Source organism: Hypomesus nipponensis, chromosome 2, assembly GCF_054491055.1.
Source record: "Hypomesus nipponensis isolate SF chromosome 2, ASM5449105v1, whole genome shotgun sequence".
Taxonomy (NCBI): Eukaryota; Metazoa; Chordata; class Actinopteri; order Osmeriformes; family Osmeridae; genus Hypomesus; species Hypomesus nipponensis.
This window is the reverse complement of record NC_140362.1, coordinates 8,231,230-8,246,506: the sequence shown is the minus strand read 5'-3', so window position 1 is coordinate 8,246,506 and position 15,277 is coordinate 8,231,230. Positions and strand designations below refer to the sequence as shown.

The window sequence follows — 15,277 nt, the reverse complement described above, 5'->3', positions numbered from 1 at the left end:
AGATAATCTCTGCCAAATTTGGTGAAGATTGGACAACATGTGTAGGAGGAGTAGAGAAAAAAAGTTTTTCAATGAATTCAAAATGGCGGCCAATTCGGCTATTATCACAAATTATGAGTCACACACGCGATGTCCCAAGATTTCATGAGACAACAGAATCACTTAAAAGGCAAAAAAATCAATAGTTATCGGCCAAAACACATTTTTGCTTCCCGCGGCCACGCCCAGTGATCACATGACACCAAATTGTGTGGACATCCACAGAAGAGGGTTCTGAGTCATCTTACCCAGTTTGATGTTGATATCTCAAAGATTTGCTGAGATTTAATCCAATTTCCTGTTTGGTTGCTTTGTTGTCGATTTTGATTGACTGTACCGGACAAACGGTTTTGAAAATCCAATATTAAAGTAATAACTGAGTGAGGGTTGCTGTGTAGGAGGAGTAGGCTTTCAAAGGTTTTTGATCAAACCGGAAATTGTGGAAAATCTATATAACCGGAAATTGACGCCATAGTTGAACTCGTCTTGATCCAGGGAATCCAATGGTAACTCATTTTTGAAAATCAGTCATACAGTTCAAAGGTTACGACTTGTAAATAAGTCTAACTTTGAGCCGTTGGTGGCGCTAGAGTGGTCTAATGGGAGACATGAAACTTGGTGTAAGTATAGAAATGACTGTCCTTAATGAGTGTGCCAAATTTCACAAAAGGTTACCATATGTTTCTAGGGGCTGCCATTGACTTCCATGGTACAATAATTAGGATTCCTCCGTAAGGAGGAAACCTATTGTTATTGTTAGTTTTATTCTTTTTTTAGGGGCCAAGCAGCGAAGCACCTATTGTTGTTGTTAGTATTATTATTAGGGGCCAAGCAGCGAAGCTGCGAGGCACCTATTGTTATTGTTAGTATTATTATTAGGATTCCTCCGTAAGGAGGAAACCTATTGTTATTGGTGGTTTTATTATTTGTAATTCTTGTACCATGGGAGTCAATGGCAGCCCCTAGACCCCATCGACAACTTTTTGTGAAATTTGGCACACTCATTAAGGACAGTTTCTTCTATACCTACACCAAGTTTCATGTCTCCCATTAGACCACTCTAGCGCCACCAATGGGTCAAAGTTGGACTTGTGTTTACACACGCAACTTTTGAACCGTATGACTCATTTTCAAAAATGAGGTACCATTGGATTCCCTGGATCAAGCCGAGTTCAACGCACACCATGGCGTTAATTTCCGGTTATATAGATTTCCCGCCATTTCCGGTTTTATCAAAAACCTTTGAAAGCCTACTCCTCCTACAATTTTTGTCATATATTCTTCAAAATCACCAGAGATGATCTTCAAACCAAGCCTCACAAAAGTTATCAAAGGAATTTTGATCCTCATAACCGTCTGTCCGGTACAGCCAATCAAATTCATCAGAAAAGCCGCCAAACAGGATGTGAAGTCATGTCTCAGCAAATCTTTGAGATATCAACACTAAACTTGGTAGATCGGAGGAAGACACTACAACATATTACCATGTGCAAAGGCAAATTCATATCTCTAAAAATGATTGATATAAATCAAATTGAACTTATCGCTAACGCTAAAATAATGCTTTGCACATCAGCCAGTCAAAAACTGATACTCTGATTCAATCACAAGTTCATATGAAGACTCTTGAGAATGTTCATAACACAAATCTGTGAAAAAGTTGACTGTAAGATGAAAGGTCGATTTTTGGTGAATATTTGAAACATGCTTGCTTGGCTAATTTCTAGGCAAATTTCCAATGAATGTCTCCCCTGCTCCTCCCCGCGCGTGCTCCAAAATCTCACACACACTCAGCCTTCCCTTGACACACGCGCGGCCAAGACGCACACGCAACATTTCAGGAGAGTGTGGGCTGACCAAGCCCCCACTCATTCCTTGGTCTTTAGCAAAGGCCCATGTGGCTCTTGATGGTATTGCATTTCCGATTTTGTATGCAATGGTAAAAAGGTCTCAAATCCTGAAACATTGATAGTATAGACCAAGAGTAAATACCACACCTCAAATGGCCCACCATTACCCATAGGTGGCGCTATAGGCCACGCCCAAAAGCACAAAGATACAAGGCTTTCTGGAATGGATAGGTTCACCAAGCCCCCTCCCTTCACGTATTGGCTTGAAAAAAGGCCCATGTGGATCTTGATGGTATTGCATTTCCGATTTTGTATGCAATGGTAAAAAGGTCTCAAAATCCTGAAACATAGATAGTATAGGCAAAGAAACAGTTTAACAAAAAGCCCATGTGGATCTTGTTGGTATTGCTTTTCCGATTTTGTATACAATGGTAAAAAGTTATAAAAATCTTGAAACATTGATAGTATAGACCAAGAGTAACTACCACACCACAAATGGCCCACTATTACCCATAGGTCTTCCCTTGACACACGCGCGGGCTTGGCAAGACGCACACGCAACATTTCAGGAGAGTGTGGGCTTACCAAGCCCCCACTCATTCCTTGGTCTTTTGCAAAGGCCTTGTGGATCTTGATGGTATTGCATTTCAGATTTTGTTTGCCATGGTAAAAAGTTCTCCAAATCCTGAAACATTGATAGTAAAGGCCAACAGTAACAACAACACTTTAACAAAAGCCCATGTGGATATTGTTGGTATTTTTTTCCGATTTTGTATGCAATGGTAAAAAGTTAAAAACATCCTGAAACATTGATAGTATAGGCCAAGAGTAACTACCACACCACAAATGGCCCACCATTACCAATAGGTGTCGCTACAGGCCACGCCTTAAAGCACAAAGCACTTCACTTCTTGTGAAGATTAAAGCACTTCACTTCTTGGCTTGAAATAAAGGCCCTTGTGGATCTTGATGTTATTGCATTTCAAATTTGGTATCCCATTGGAAATTCTGCAGCATTGATTTTTCTATACAGTTACAATTTGTCAAGAATATACATTTTTCAATGGTTCGCAATGCTTTACATGTAAGCCAGTCAAACAAGTTCATATGAAGACTCTTGAGAATGTTTAGTACACAAATCTGAGAAAAAGTTGACTCTAAGATGAAAGGTCGATTTTTGGTGAATCTTTGAAACATGCATGCTTGGCTAATTTCTAGGGAAATTTACAATGAAATGTGTCCCCTGCTCCTCCCCGCGCATGCTCCAAATTCTCACACACTCATTCTTCCCTTGACACGCGCGGGCTTGGCAAGACATACACGCAACATATCAGGACTGTGTGGGCTGACCAAGCCCCAACTCATTCCTTGAATATCAGCATAGGCCCTTGAGGACCTTGGTGTCATTGCATTTCCTACTTTGTATGCAATAGTAAAAAGGTCTCCAAATCCTGACACATTGACAGTACCGGCCAAGAGTAACTACCACACTTTACCCAAAGCCCATGTGGATCCTGTTGGTATTGCATTTTCGATTTTATATGCAGTGGTAAAAAGTTTTTAAAATCCTGAAACATTAATAGTATAGGCCAAGAGTAACTACCACACCACAAATGGCCCACCATTACCCATAGGTGGCGCTACAGGCCACGCCTTAATGCATAAAGATACAAGGCTTTCTGGAATGGATAAGCTCACCAAGCCCCCTTCCTTCACTTACTGGCTTGAAATAAAGGCCCTTGTGGATCTTGATGGTATTGCATTTCAGATTTGGTATGCCATTGGTAATTCTGCAGCATACATTCTTCTATACAGTTACAATTTGTCAAGAATAAACATTGTTCAATGGTTTGCAGTGTTTGGAGGAATCCGCCATTACTGCTTGCAGTTATATTTATTATTAGGATTCCTCCGTCAGGAGGAAACCTATTGTAATTGGTGGCCAAGCCGCGAAGCGGCGAAGCCACATAAGTGACTCTACCTTTTCTTATTATTGGTGGCCAAGCCGCGAAGCGGCGAAGCCACATAAGTGATTCTACCTTTTCTTATTATTAGGATTCCTCCGTAAGGAGGAAACCTATTGTTATTGGTGGTTTTATTATTTGTAATTCTTGTACCATGGGAGTCAATGGCAGCCCCTAGACCCCATCGACAACTTTTTGTGAAATTTGGCACACTCATTAAGGACAGTTTCTTCTATACCTACACCAAGTTTCATGTCTCCCATTAGACCACTCTAGCGCCACCAATGGGTCAAAGTTGGACTTGTGTTTACACACGCAACTTTTGAACCGTATGACTCATTTTCAAAAATGAGGTACCATTGGATTCCCTGGATCAAGCCGAGTTCAACGCACACCATGGCGTTAATTTCCGGTTATATAGATTTCCCGCCATTTCCGGTTTTATCAAAAACCTTTGAAAGCCTACTCCTCCTACAATTTTTGTCATATATTCTTCAAAATCACCAGAGATGATCTTCAAACCAAGCCTCACAAAAGTTATCAAAGGAATTTTGATCCTCATAACCGTCTGTCCGGTACAGCCAATCAAATTCATCAGAAAAGCCGCCAAACAGGATGTGAAGTCATGTCTCAGCAAATCTTTGAGATATCAACACTAAACTTGGTAGATCGGAGGAAGACACTACAACATATTACCATGTGCAAAGGCAAATTCATATCTCTAAAAATGATTGATATAAATCAAATTGAACTTATCGCTAACGCTAAAATAATGCTTTGCACATCAGCCAGTCAAAAACTGATACTCTGATTCAATCACAAGTTCATATGAAGACTCTTGAGAATGTTCATAACACAAATCTGTGAAAAAGTTGACTGTAAGATGAAAGGTCGATTTTTGGTGAATATTTGAAACATGCTTGCTTGGCTAATTTCTAGGCAAATTTCCAATGAATGTCTCCCCTGCTCCTCCCCGCGCGTGCTCCAAAATCTCACACACACTCAGCCTTCCCTTGACACACGCGCGGCCAAGACGCACACGCAACATTTCAGGAGAGTGTGGGCTGACCAAGCCCCCACTCATTCCTTGGTCTTTAGCAAAGGCCCATGTGGCTCTTGATGGTATTGCATTTCCGATTTTGTATGCAATGGTAAAAAGGTCTCAAATCCTGAAACATTGATAGTATAGACCAAGAGTAAATACCACACCTCAAATGGCCCACCATTACCCATAGGTGGCGCTATAGGCCACGCCCAAAAGCACAAAGATACAAGGCTTTCTGGAATGGATAGGTTCACCAAGCCCCCTCCCTTCACGTATTGGCTTGAAAAAAGGCCCATGTGGATCTTGATGGTATTGCATTTCCGATTTTGTATGCAATGGTAAAAAGGTCTCAAAATCCTGAAACATAGATAGTATAGGCAAAGAAACAGTTTAACAAAAAGCCCATGTGGATCTTGTTGGTATTGCTTTTCCGATTTTGTATACAATGGTAAAAAGTTATAAAAATCTTGAAACATTGATAGTATAGACCAAGAGTAACTACCACACCACAAATGGCCCACTATTACCCATAGGTCTTCCCTTGACACACGCGCGGGCTTGGCAAGACGCACACGCAACATTTCAGGAGAGTGTGGGCTTACCAAGCCCCCACTCATTCCTTGGTCTTTTGCAAAGGCCTTGTGGATCTTGATGGTATTGCATTTCAGATTTTGTTTGCCATGGTAAAAAGTTCTCCAAATCCTGAAACATTGATAGTAAAGGCCAACAGTAACAACAACACTTTAACAAAAGCCCATGTGGATATTGTTGGTATTTTTTTCCGATTTTGTATGCAATGGTAAAAAGTTAAAAACATCCTGAAACATTGATAGTATAGGCCAAGAGTAACTACCACACCACAAATGGCCCACCATTACCAATAGGTGTCGCTACAGGCCACGCCTTAAAGCACAAAGCACTTCACTTCTTGTGAAGATTAAAGCACTTCACTTCTTGGCTTGAAATAAAGGCCCTTGTGGATCTTGATGTTATTGCATTTCAAATTTGGTATCCCATTGGAAATTCTGCAGCATTGATTTTTCTATACAGTTACAATTTGTCAAGAATATACATTTTTCAATGGTTCGCAATGCTTTACATGTAAGCCAGTCAAACAAGTTCATATGAAGACTCTTGAGAATGTTTAGTACACAAATCTGAGAAAAAGTTGACTCTAAGATGAAAGGTCGATTTTTGGTGAATCTTTGAAACATGCATGCTTGGCTAATTTCTAGGGAAATTTACAATGAAATGTGTCCCCTGCTCCTCCCCGCGCATGCTCCAAATTCTCACACACTCATTCTTCCCTTGACACGCGCGGGCTTGGCAAGACATACACGCAACATATCAGGACTGTGTGGGCTGACCAAGCCCCAACTCATTCCTTGAATATCAGCATAGGCCCTTGAGGACCTTGGTGTCATTGCATTTCCTACTTTGTATGCAATAGTAAAAAGGTCTCCAAATCCTGACACATTGACAGTACCGGCCAAGAGTAACTACCACACTTTACCCAAAGCCCATGTGGATCCTGTTGGTATTGCATTTTCGATTTTATATGCAGTGGTAAAAAGTTTTTAAAATCCTGAAACATTAATAGTATAGGCCAAGAGTAACTACCACACCACAAATGGCCCACCATTACCCATAGGTGGCGCTACAGGCCACGCCTTAATGCATAAAGATACAAGGCTTTCTGGAATGGATAAGCTCACCAAGCCCCCTTCCTTCACTTACTGGCTTGAAATAAAGGCCCTTGTGGATCTTGATGGTATTGCATTTCAGATTTGGTATGCCATTGGTAATTCTGCAGCATACATTCTTCTATACAGTTACAATTTGTCAAGAATAAACATTGTTCAATGGTTTGCAGTGTTTGGAGGAATCCGCCATTACTGCTTGCAGTTATATTTATTATTAGGATTCCTCCGTCAGGAGGAAACCTATTGTAATTGGTGGCCAAGCCGCGAAGCGGCGAAGCCACATAAGTGACTCTACCTTTTCTTATTATTGGTGGCCAAGCCGCGAAGCGGCGAAGCCACATAAGTGATTCTACCTTTTCTTATTATTAGGATTCCTCCGTAAGGAGGAAACCTACTGTTATTGGTGGTTTTATTATTTGTAATTCTTGTACCATGGGAGTCAATGGCAGCCCCTAGACCCCATCGACAACTTTTTGTGAAATTTGGCACACTCATTGAGGACAGTTTCTTCTATACCTACACCAAGTTTCATGTCTCCCATTAGACCACTCTAGCGCCACCAATGGGTCAAAGTTGGACTTGTGTTTACACACGCAACTTTTGAACCGTATGACTCATTTCAAAAATGAGGTACCATTGGATTCCCTGGATCAAGCCGAGTTCAACGCACACCATGGCGTTAATTTCCGGTTATATAGATTTCCCGCCATTTCCTGTTTTATCAAAAACCTTTGAAAGCCTACTCCTCCTACAATTTTTGTCATATCTTCTTCAAAATCACCAGAGATGATCTTCAGACCAAGCCTCACAAAAGTTATCAAAGGAATTTTGATCCTCATAACCGTCTGTCCGGTACAGCCAATCAAGTTCATCAGAAAAGCCGCCAAACAGGATGTGAAGCCATGTCTCAGCAAATCTTTGAGATATCAACACTAAACTTGGTAGATCGGAGGAAGACACTACAACATGTTACCATGTGCAAAGGCAAATTCATATCTCTAAAAATGATTGATATAAAGCAAATTGAACTTATCGCTAACGCTAAAATAATGCTTTACACATCACCCAGTCAAAAACTGATACTCTGATTCAATCACAAGTTCATATGAAGACTCTTGAGAATGTTCATAACACAAATCTGTGAAAAAGTTGACTGTAAGATGAAAGGTCGATTTTTGGTGAATATTTGAAACATGCTTGCTTGGCTAATTTCTAGGCAAATTTCCAATGAATGTCTCCCCTGCTCCTCCCCGCGCGTGCTCCAAAATCTCACACACACACTCAGCCTTCCCTTGACACACGCGCGGCCAAGACGCACACGCAACATTTCAGGAGAGTGTGGGCTTACCAAGCCCCCACTCATTCCTTGGTCTTTAGCAAAGGCCCATGTGCTTCTTGATGGTATTGCATTTCCGATTTTGTATGCAATGGTAAAAAGTTAAAAACATCCTGAAACATTGATAGTATAGGCCAAGAGTAACTACCACACCACAAATGGCCCACCATTACCAATAGGTGTCGCTACAGGCCACGCCCTAAAGCACAAAGCACTTCACTTCTTGTGAAGATTAAAGCACTTCACTTCTTGGCTTGAAATAAAGGCCCTTGTGGATCTTGATGTTATTGCATTTCAGATTTGGTATCCCATTGGAAATTCTGCAGCATAGATTTTTCTATACAGTTACAATTTGTCAAGAATATACATTTTTCAATGGTTCGCAATGCTTTACACGTAAGCCAGTCAAACAAGTTCATATGAAGACTCTTGAGAATGTTTAGTACACAAATCTGAGAACAAGTTGACTAAGATGAAAGGTCGATTTTTGGTGAATCTTTTAAACATGCATGCTTGGCAAATTTCTAGGGAAATTTACAATGAAATGTGTCCCCTGCTCCTCCCCGCGCATGCTCCAAATTCTCACACACTCATTCTTCCCTTGACACGCGCGGGCTTGGCAAGACACACGCAACATATCAGGACTGTGTGGGCTGACCAAGCCCCCACTCATTCCTTGAATATCAGCATAGGCCCTTTAGGACCTTGGTGTCATTGCATTTCCTACTTTGTATGCAATAGTAAAAAGGTCTCCAAATCCTGACACATTGACAGTACAGGCCAAGAGTAACTACCACGCTTTACCCAAAGCCCATGTGGATCCTGTTGGTATTGCATTTCTGATTTTATATGCAATGGTAAAAAGTTTTTAAAATCCTGAAACATTAATAGTATAGGCCAAGAGTAACTACCACACCACAAATGGCCCACCATTACCCATAGGTGGCGCTACAGGCCACGCCTTAATGCATAAAGATACAAGGCTTTCTGGAATGGATAAGCTCACCAAGCCCCCTTCCTTCACTTACTGGCTTGAAATAAAAGCCCTTGTGGATCTTGATGGTATTGCATTTCAGATTTGGTATGCCATTGGTAATTCTGCAGCATACATTTTTCTATACAGTTACAATTTGTCAAGAATAAACATTTTTCAAGGGTTCGCAGTGTTTGGAGGAATCCGCCATTACTGCTTGCAGTTATATTTGGTGGCCAAGCCGCGAAGCGGCGAAGCCACATAAGTGATTCTACCTTTTCTTATTATTATTATTACACTTCTTCTGTCATTGGAGTCTATGGCAGCCCCTAGAACCGTATGGTAAAAAGTTGTGAAATTTGGCCCACTTATTAAGCACAGTCCCCTCTTTATATTCACCAAGTTTCATGTCTCTCATTGGAGCACTCTAGCGCCACCAACTGGTCAAAGTTGGACTTGTGTTTACACACGTAACTTTTGAACTGTATGACCGATTTTCAAAAATGGAGGTACCATTGGATTCCCTGGATCAAGACGAGTTCAACACACCCTATGACGTCAATTTCCGGTTATATAGATTTTCCACCATTTTGAATTTTAAGGAAACACGTTTTTTCACTTCAACTACTTTTATTTTTTTCAAAACCCAGAATTGGCACACATTATCATCAGACCAACCCTCACAGAAGTTATCAAAGGATATTCGATTTTCAAAACCGTTTGTCCGGTACAGCCAATCAAAATCGGCAACAAAGCAACCAAACAGGAAGTTGGGTCATATCTCAGCTAATCTTTGAGAAATCAACACCAAACTTAATATGATGACTCGGAACCCTCTTCTGAGGCTGTCCAATTAATTTGGTGTCATGTGATCACTGGGCGTGGCCGCAGGAAGCAAAAATGTGTTTTGGCCAATAACTGTTGATTTGTTTGCTTTTATTAAGTGATTCCTTTGTCTCATGATATCTTGGGACATCCTGTGTATGACTCATAATAATTTGTGATAATAGCCGAATTGATCCGGCCGCCATTTTGAATTCATTGAAAAACGTTTTTTCTCCTACAAATGTTGCCCAATCTTCACCAGATTTGGCAGATAAAATCTTCAGACCAAGCTTCACATGGTTTTTTTATTTTCGAAACCGTTTGCCCCCTACAGGCAATCAAAATGTGCCATTAAGCCAGCAAACAGGAAGTTGGGTCGTATTTCAGCAAATCTTTGATGGATTCACACCAAACTTGCTGCGTGTACTCGATACCCTCTGGTTCGCAATGTTTGGAGGAATCCACCATTACTGCTTGCACTTATATTTTTTTATTATTTTTTTTATTATTAAAAGAATAAAACTAACTCCTTACGGAGGAATCCTAATAATAAATCCCATGATATGAACAGGTGGGGCTGTGTGATAATAAATAGCAATTACGTTGCATCTTATGATTGGAGCGCTGCTCTAAGATTCCATTAAAGCCATCCAAAACAGACTGTATGACTAGGATCATTCTGATTCAATATGGCCCATGTTGTAAATTGGGGTTGAGCTCCCACTGTAGCCAAGTTCTTGTGTTCAGGCTTTGGATTCTCCAAACTTTGGCCAAGGGAGAGTGGAGCCAAGGCCTTACCGTAGATGAGGACAACAGACTCCTCGATGGCATGCTGGTAACTGAACTGGGAGTCGAGCAGGGCACGGCTGACAAACGAGCCGTAATAAGTGGATTGGTACCAGCCCACATGCAGATGGTCGATGTTGACGTGACGCAGGCTTCGCATCATCTCCATCTGGTACTGGACTGTAGGGACAGAGAGAGTGAGATATGGGGATGAAACAGACAGCGAAAGAACTTAAGGACAATTCAATGATGTTGGTATATAAATAACCCTAGAGGAACTGAATTGGCATTCCTATTTTTACGGTCCGAGATACGTACGAGTGACAGTGAAAAGGTCCCTCCCCACTAATATCGCGCTTGCACGGTCGTAGCTCATTTTCTCATTAGTGGGCCAAATTATGTGGGAAAAGGGAGGTAACCTTTGGTTTTATGACGTCATAAAACCATCATTTTCAAAGCCGAGCGTTTCAGCTTTCATTTTTTTCAAAAGCGGAGAAGAATACCCAGGACTTAGGGTTTACACCTATCAACATTTTTTGCCACTGGGGGACCAAAGGGAGGCTTGGGAACTCATATTAATGTTAAATAACCTAAAGTGAACATTTCATGTCATGGGACCTTTAAATCACCGTTAGGCTACACCATTCCGGGAGGGGGGTAGAGGGGTCGCGGCTCTGAAGCCAACTTGGTGTTGAATGCTCAGAGCACGTTTTAAAACATATTCTTAAAATACACATTACTGTTTTAATAAATGCTCATTAAAAAAATCATAGCATATATTGCCTAAAACCTAAGGTAAGCACAAAAGTAAATCAGTGATACTGTACATTTGCGACTCATAAAAAAAATACGGTCATAATGGCATTTCAAAAGATCGCAAATGCGACCATTTTGGTTGCAGACTGGTATTTACTGCACCAAATCAGAACGCAGATTTTGTTGCCTCATTTCTCTTCCACTTAAATGTCTGAGCTGTCGATTGAAATATTTTCCAGCTGGTGCTCGAAACAGATGTAAGAAATATCATCACCCCACATGATCACTAGTTAAATTATAGCCTACTGCATTAATGTGGTGTAAAAATAATCTGAAATAATTTCCCCGACTGAGACAATTAATGTGAAGTTGCACTACAGAAAATTGAAGAACATGGCAGTTTTTGTTTATAAAAAAAAAAAGAGCCCTTCTTCAATGTCCTCCACCGACGTTATGTGGATCTTCTTCAGTTCAGGCACCGGAACAGTTATAAAAATATTGATTTGGCACTAGAATAGTAAAAACCCAAACAATAACCAACCCTAGGGATCAGAGGGCATCGAGATATCATGACCACATAAAATGGCATTCTAGTCTGACCTCTAAAGTCTACCTTCTATTCTACTCTGTCATATCTGAGTTTGATTAGTCAAAGTGAATATAAGGTCAAGAGAGTATCAGACAGGGGGAAGGGGTGCACACGTAGTTAGGGATATCACTCTCTCACGTAAATCAATTGGTTTGTTTACTTGGACAACAGTTAAATAGCTAGTAGGGATGGGCATTCGATTAAATTGTCTTAATCGATCGTCGGAAGAATTAACAATCGATTTTCGATTAATCATTAACATTTTGATATTAATATTCACTATTTATAGGCTATATCAAAAGGCAGTTAAAATAGATAAAACACAACATGTTTCCGCATTGAGATCTGTATTACAAGAAGAACAACTATTTCTATAACCCCTAAAAGCGGAGCTGACAGCTAGAAGGCGGTGCTCAAACACAACTGACCCTCGTTTTTTTTCCGGCTAATTCACAAAGCTTCATAAAAACCTTTGCCCTCAATAATACTTAAGGGTAGCATATCCATCTCGATGGACATGCAGATCCGTTGGGTAATTTTCTCTGCTCGTTGTGCATCGCAGCTCCTCCGTGCTAACACCGAGAGCAGGACGCACCGCCACTAACCAGGGTCAGATGTACATTCTTCAAGTGGTACATCATTTGAGTCGTGGAGGAGTTGTATTTATACTCAGCTTTGCAGTGTTGGCAGTGAACAAAGTAATTTTTAAGTCAAAATGGTCTCACGCTACACTTCGCCATGACCTCTTCATGTTTACTTTTGGAATACATGAAACTCGCCGGTAACTGAGTAGGCTTGTGGAGTTATTTTCCAAACATTGGCTTCGTTTTGTAAAATGTTTAAATCCTGCCACATAGCGAAATCAATTGCATTCCTTCAAGACTCACACTACGCAACGGAACACGCCTTAGTTTTATTGATGAACAAATAATGTCATTAACAATTCTTAATGATCGATAATTGATCGTCGATTGATAATGCCCATCCCTACTAGCAAGCTGCACTTTGTATTGAGTACATTTACAGAAATGTAATGACGGTGTAGAACAGAATCTGCTTTCATTACAAACAGCTGACAGTGATTCATAGACATCAAATTGCAGTTATAAGCACTTAGTTATTGTTCTGCTGGGAGAAATAGAATACAAAGGAAAGGCTGACCTTTTGTGTTTACCTTCTGACCTCTCTGGCACAAACTTCGGATTTTACTTTTGTTGCTTTGTAATAGAAAATTACTATTCTTTAAGATGTCTATAATATTCTTTGGCCTAGAACAATTATTGCTGAGGTTTTAACTTCTGTAAAAATGGCATAACCTTTAAGCCTAAGACAGTATCGCTTAAGTTTCCGTTTGCTGACAAACGTCTAACAATTTGACTGTTTGACCCTGGTTGTTTTGCCCATACTCCAGGGGTGTTTTTGCTGACAAGTTCTACTTCTGTCGTCTCAAGCTCTGTTTTTTAATATTGAGCATCTGTATTCAGTTCTGCAACCTATTTCCCTTTTTAACTGTCTGTTATTGAAGAATTCCTCTTTTGATAGACATGAACTATTGAACTAAGATGTAACTGTCTGGAATTACTGTATAATAGAGTGTTCAGATCATGACACCTTTAGAGAGCCCTTCTACTCCAGACATCATTTATGATACTGTTTTGGAATTGCTCCTCCTTGATTTCAAGAATAAACAGATAAAGACAAATTCTTCTGACTTCAGACATTCAATCATAGAAAATTCCACCACAGCTTTAGTACGGAAGTAACTCGCTAAACAAGAACTCGATATACCATTTACTCCTAGGTACCACATTCATCAATGCTGTACTGATTCCAGAGCAACTGCAACACGCTTGGTTCCTGGTAGACACTGACCTTGTAAGGTTGCGTGTGTGTGCGTGTGATTAAGGCAATAGGGGACCGTGGCCTGGAGAATATTCATACCCCAAAACATGCTTTTGGGCTGGTTAAACTACCATGGCATAAAACAATTGTCATAAAAGACTGTCTTGCTAGACTAGTATATCCATACTAGTCACAATATCGGCTTCATCATTCAATTCCAAATAGCGCCCGTATTTATATATAACCATATCCATAGAAAATCGGACTGCCAAGAAACGCAACTACGAAACACCACAAATGAGCGTGGTACGGTCTGCTGTGTGTGTGAGCTCAGGTTCACTCTGTACCTGCCCATCCCTTCTCTAAGCACCCCTGGATTAGCACCAATCTCCAGCAATACATTCTGATCCCTACTTTAGCCAGGGCAGAATCTCCAATGAGAAAGCAGGGAATGAATAAAACAGAGAAACTGATGGCAGCAGGCAGCACCTGTATTAGTTAAGGTGGTAGGGTGGGGTTTGCCGTCAGACTGGGGGGGGCGGGGGACTGGCGTTGGTCATGGAAGGGAGAAAACAGGACAACGGCAGATATCGCTCACACACAGTGAGATCCTTATTAGAGAGATATGGTGCTGTCCTTCATAGGGATATCGCTTATATATATATATATATATATATATATATATATATATATATATATATATATATATATATATATATATATATATATATATATATATATATATATATATATATATATATATATATATATATATATATATATCGTACACATTAATAATGTACAAATTAGAATGGGTTTAGTTTCCCACAATAACAGAAAGCAGGGGTCGACAATAACGATGGCCCAAGGCCAGTAAACACTGAGACAACTAAACTAGCAACTCATGGTCCCGATCACGCCACTGCAAAGCAATGATTGAAGATAAAGAAAATCGCATTGTAAAACTTAACATCCTGCATGTTTTGATATGTGCTAAATGCATACATAACTTTGTAGCTTGTGGGGTGCATCGTTGGCCAGTTAAGAGTTGAGTAGTGAGTGACGTGTGGTTGTCAAATTGTACTTCTCTAATCTCAATAAATCTTTTAACAACTGGTGTGAGACTGGCTCGAGACACTGAAGTGAAGATGGCAGCAAAGGAGAGCTACAAGCTCAAACGGAAGTAACTTTTTATATGGAACTAAGATGCACTGTGTCGTCTGTCGTATGTTCCCGTCTAAAGCAGACAAAAGTGGATCTTTTTACACGGCACCGACAATTTTTGAAAACAATCCCTGACCAGCCATGCTAATAGCAGACAGCACCTGGTTTGCGTGACAGCTAAGCAGGTGGTTGATAATCCATCTTCCGGGACGTTGACCATGCTGGTCAGGATTTTAAATGCAGATGCCCATCGTGTTATTGCACAACATAACTAGGGATGCTTCGATCTGAGCCGCGCCGATCCATATCGGCCGATATTCCCATTATCGGTTTTGATCGGCGTTTTCAAAACGGCCGATCAGATGACATAAAATCTGCGAGAACTACTATCAGAGACGTTTAAGT

The 15,277-nt window shown here is 40.5% G+C and overlaps 1 protein-coding gene across 2 annotated transcripts in view; it reads right to left on the bottom strand.

Moving 5' to 3' along the window:
- The window catches only part of LOC146300652 (eukaryotic translation initiation factor 3 subunit H), a 62,838-nt gene that overhangs the window by 12,862 nt on the left and 34,699 nt on the right, over positions 1 to 15,277 (bottom strand). Inside the window, exon 3 of one of the 2 annotated variants that reach the window (XM_084704242.1) lies at positions 10,534 to 10,701. The exons of the other annotated variant lie outside the window; for it this stretch is intronic. Coding sequence (XP_084560368.1) covers positions 10,534 to 10,701 — 168 coding nt within the window. The remainder of the gene's footprint in view (positions 1 to 10,533; positions 10,702 to 15,277) is intronic. 2 annotated transcript variants of the gene reach the window in all.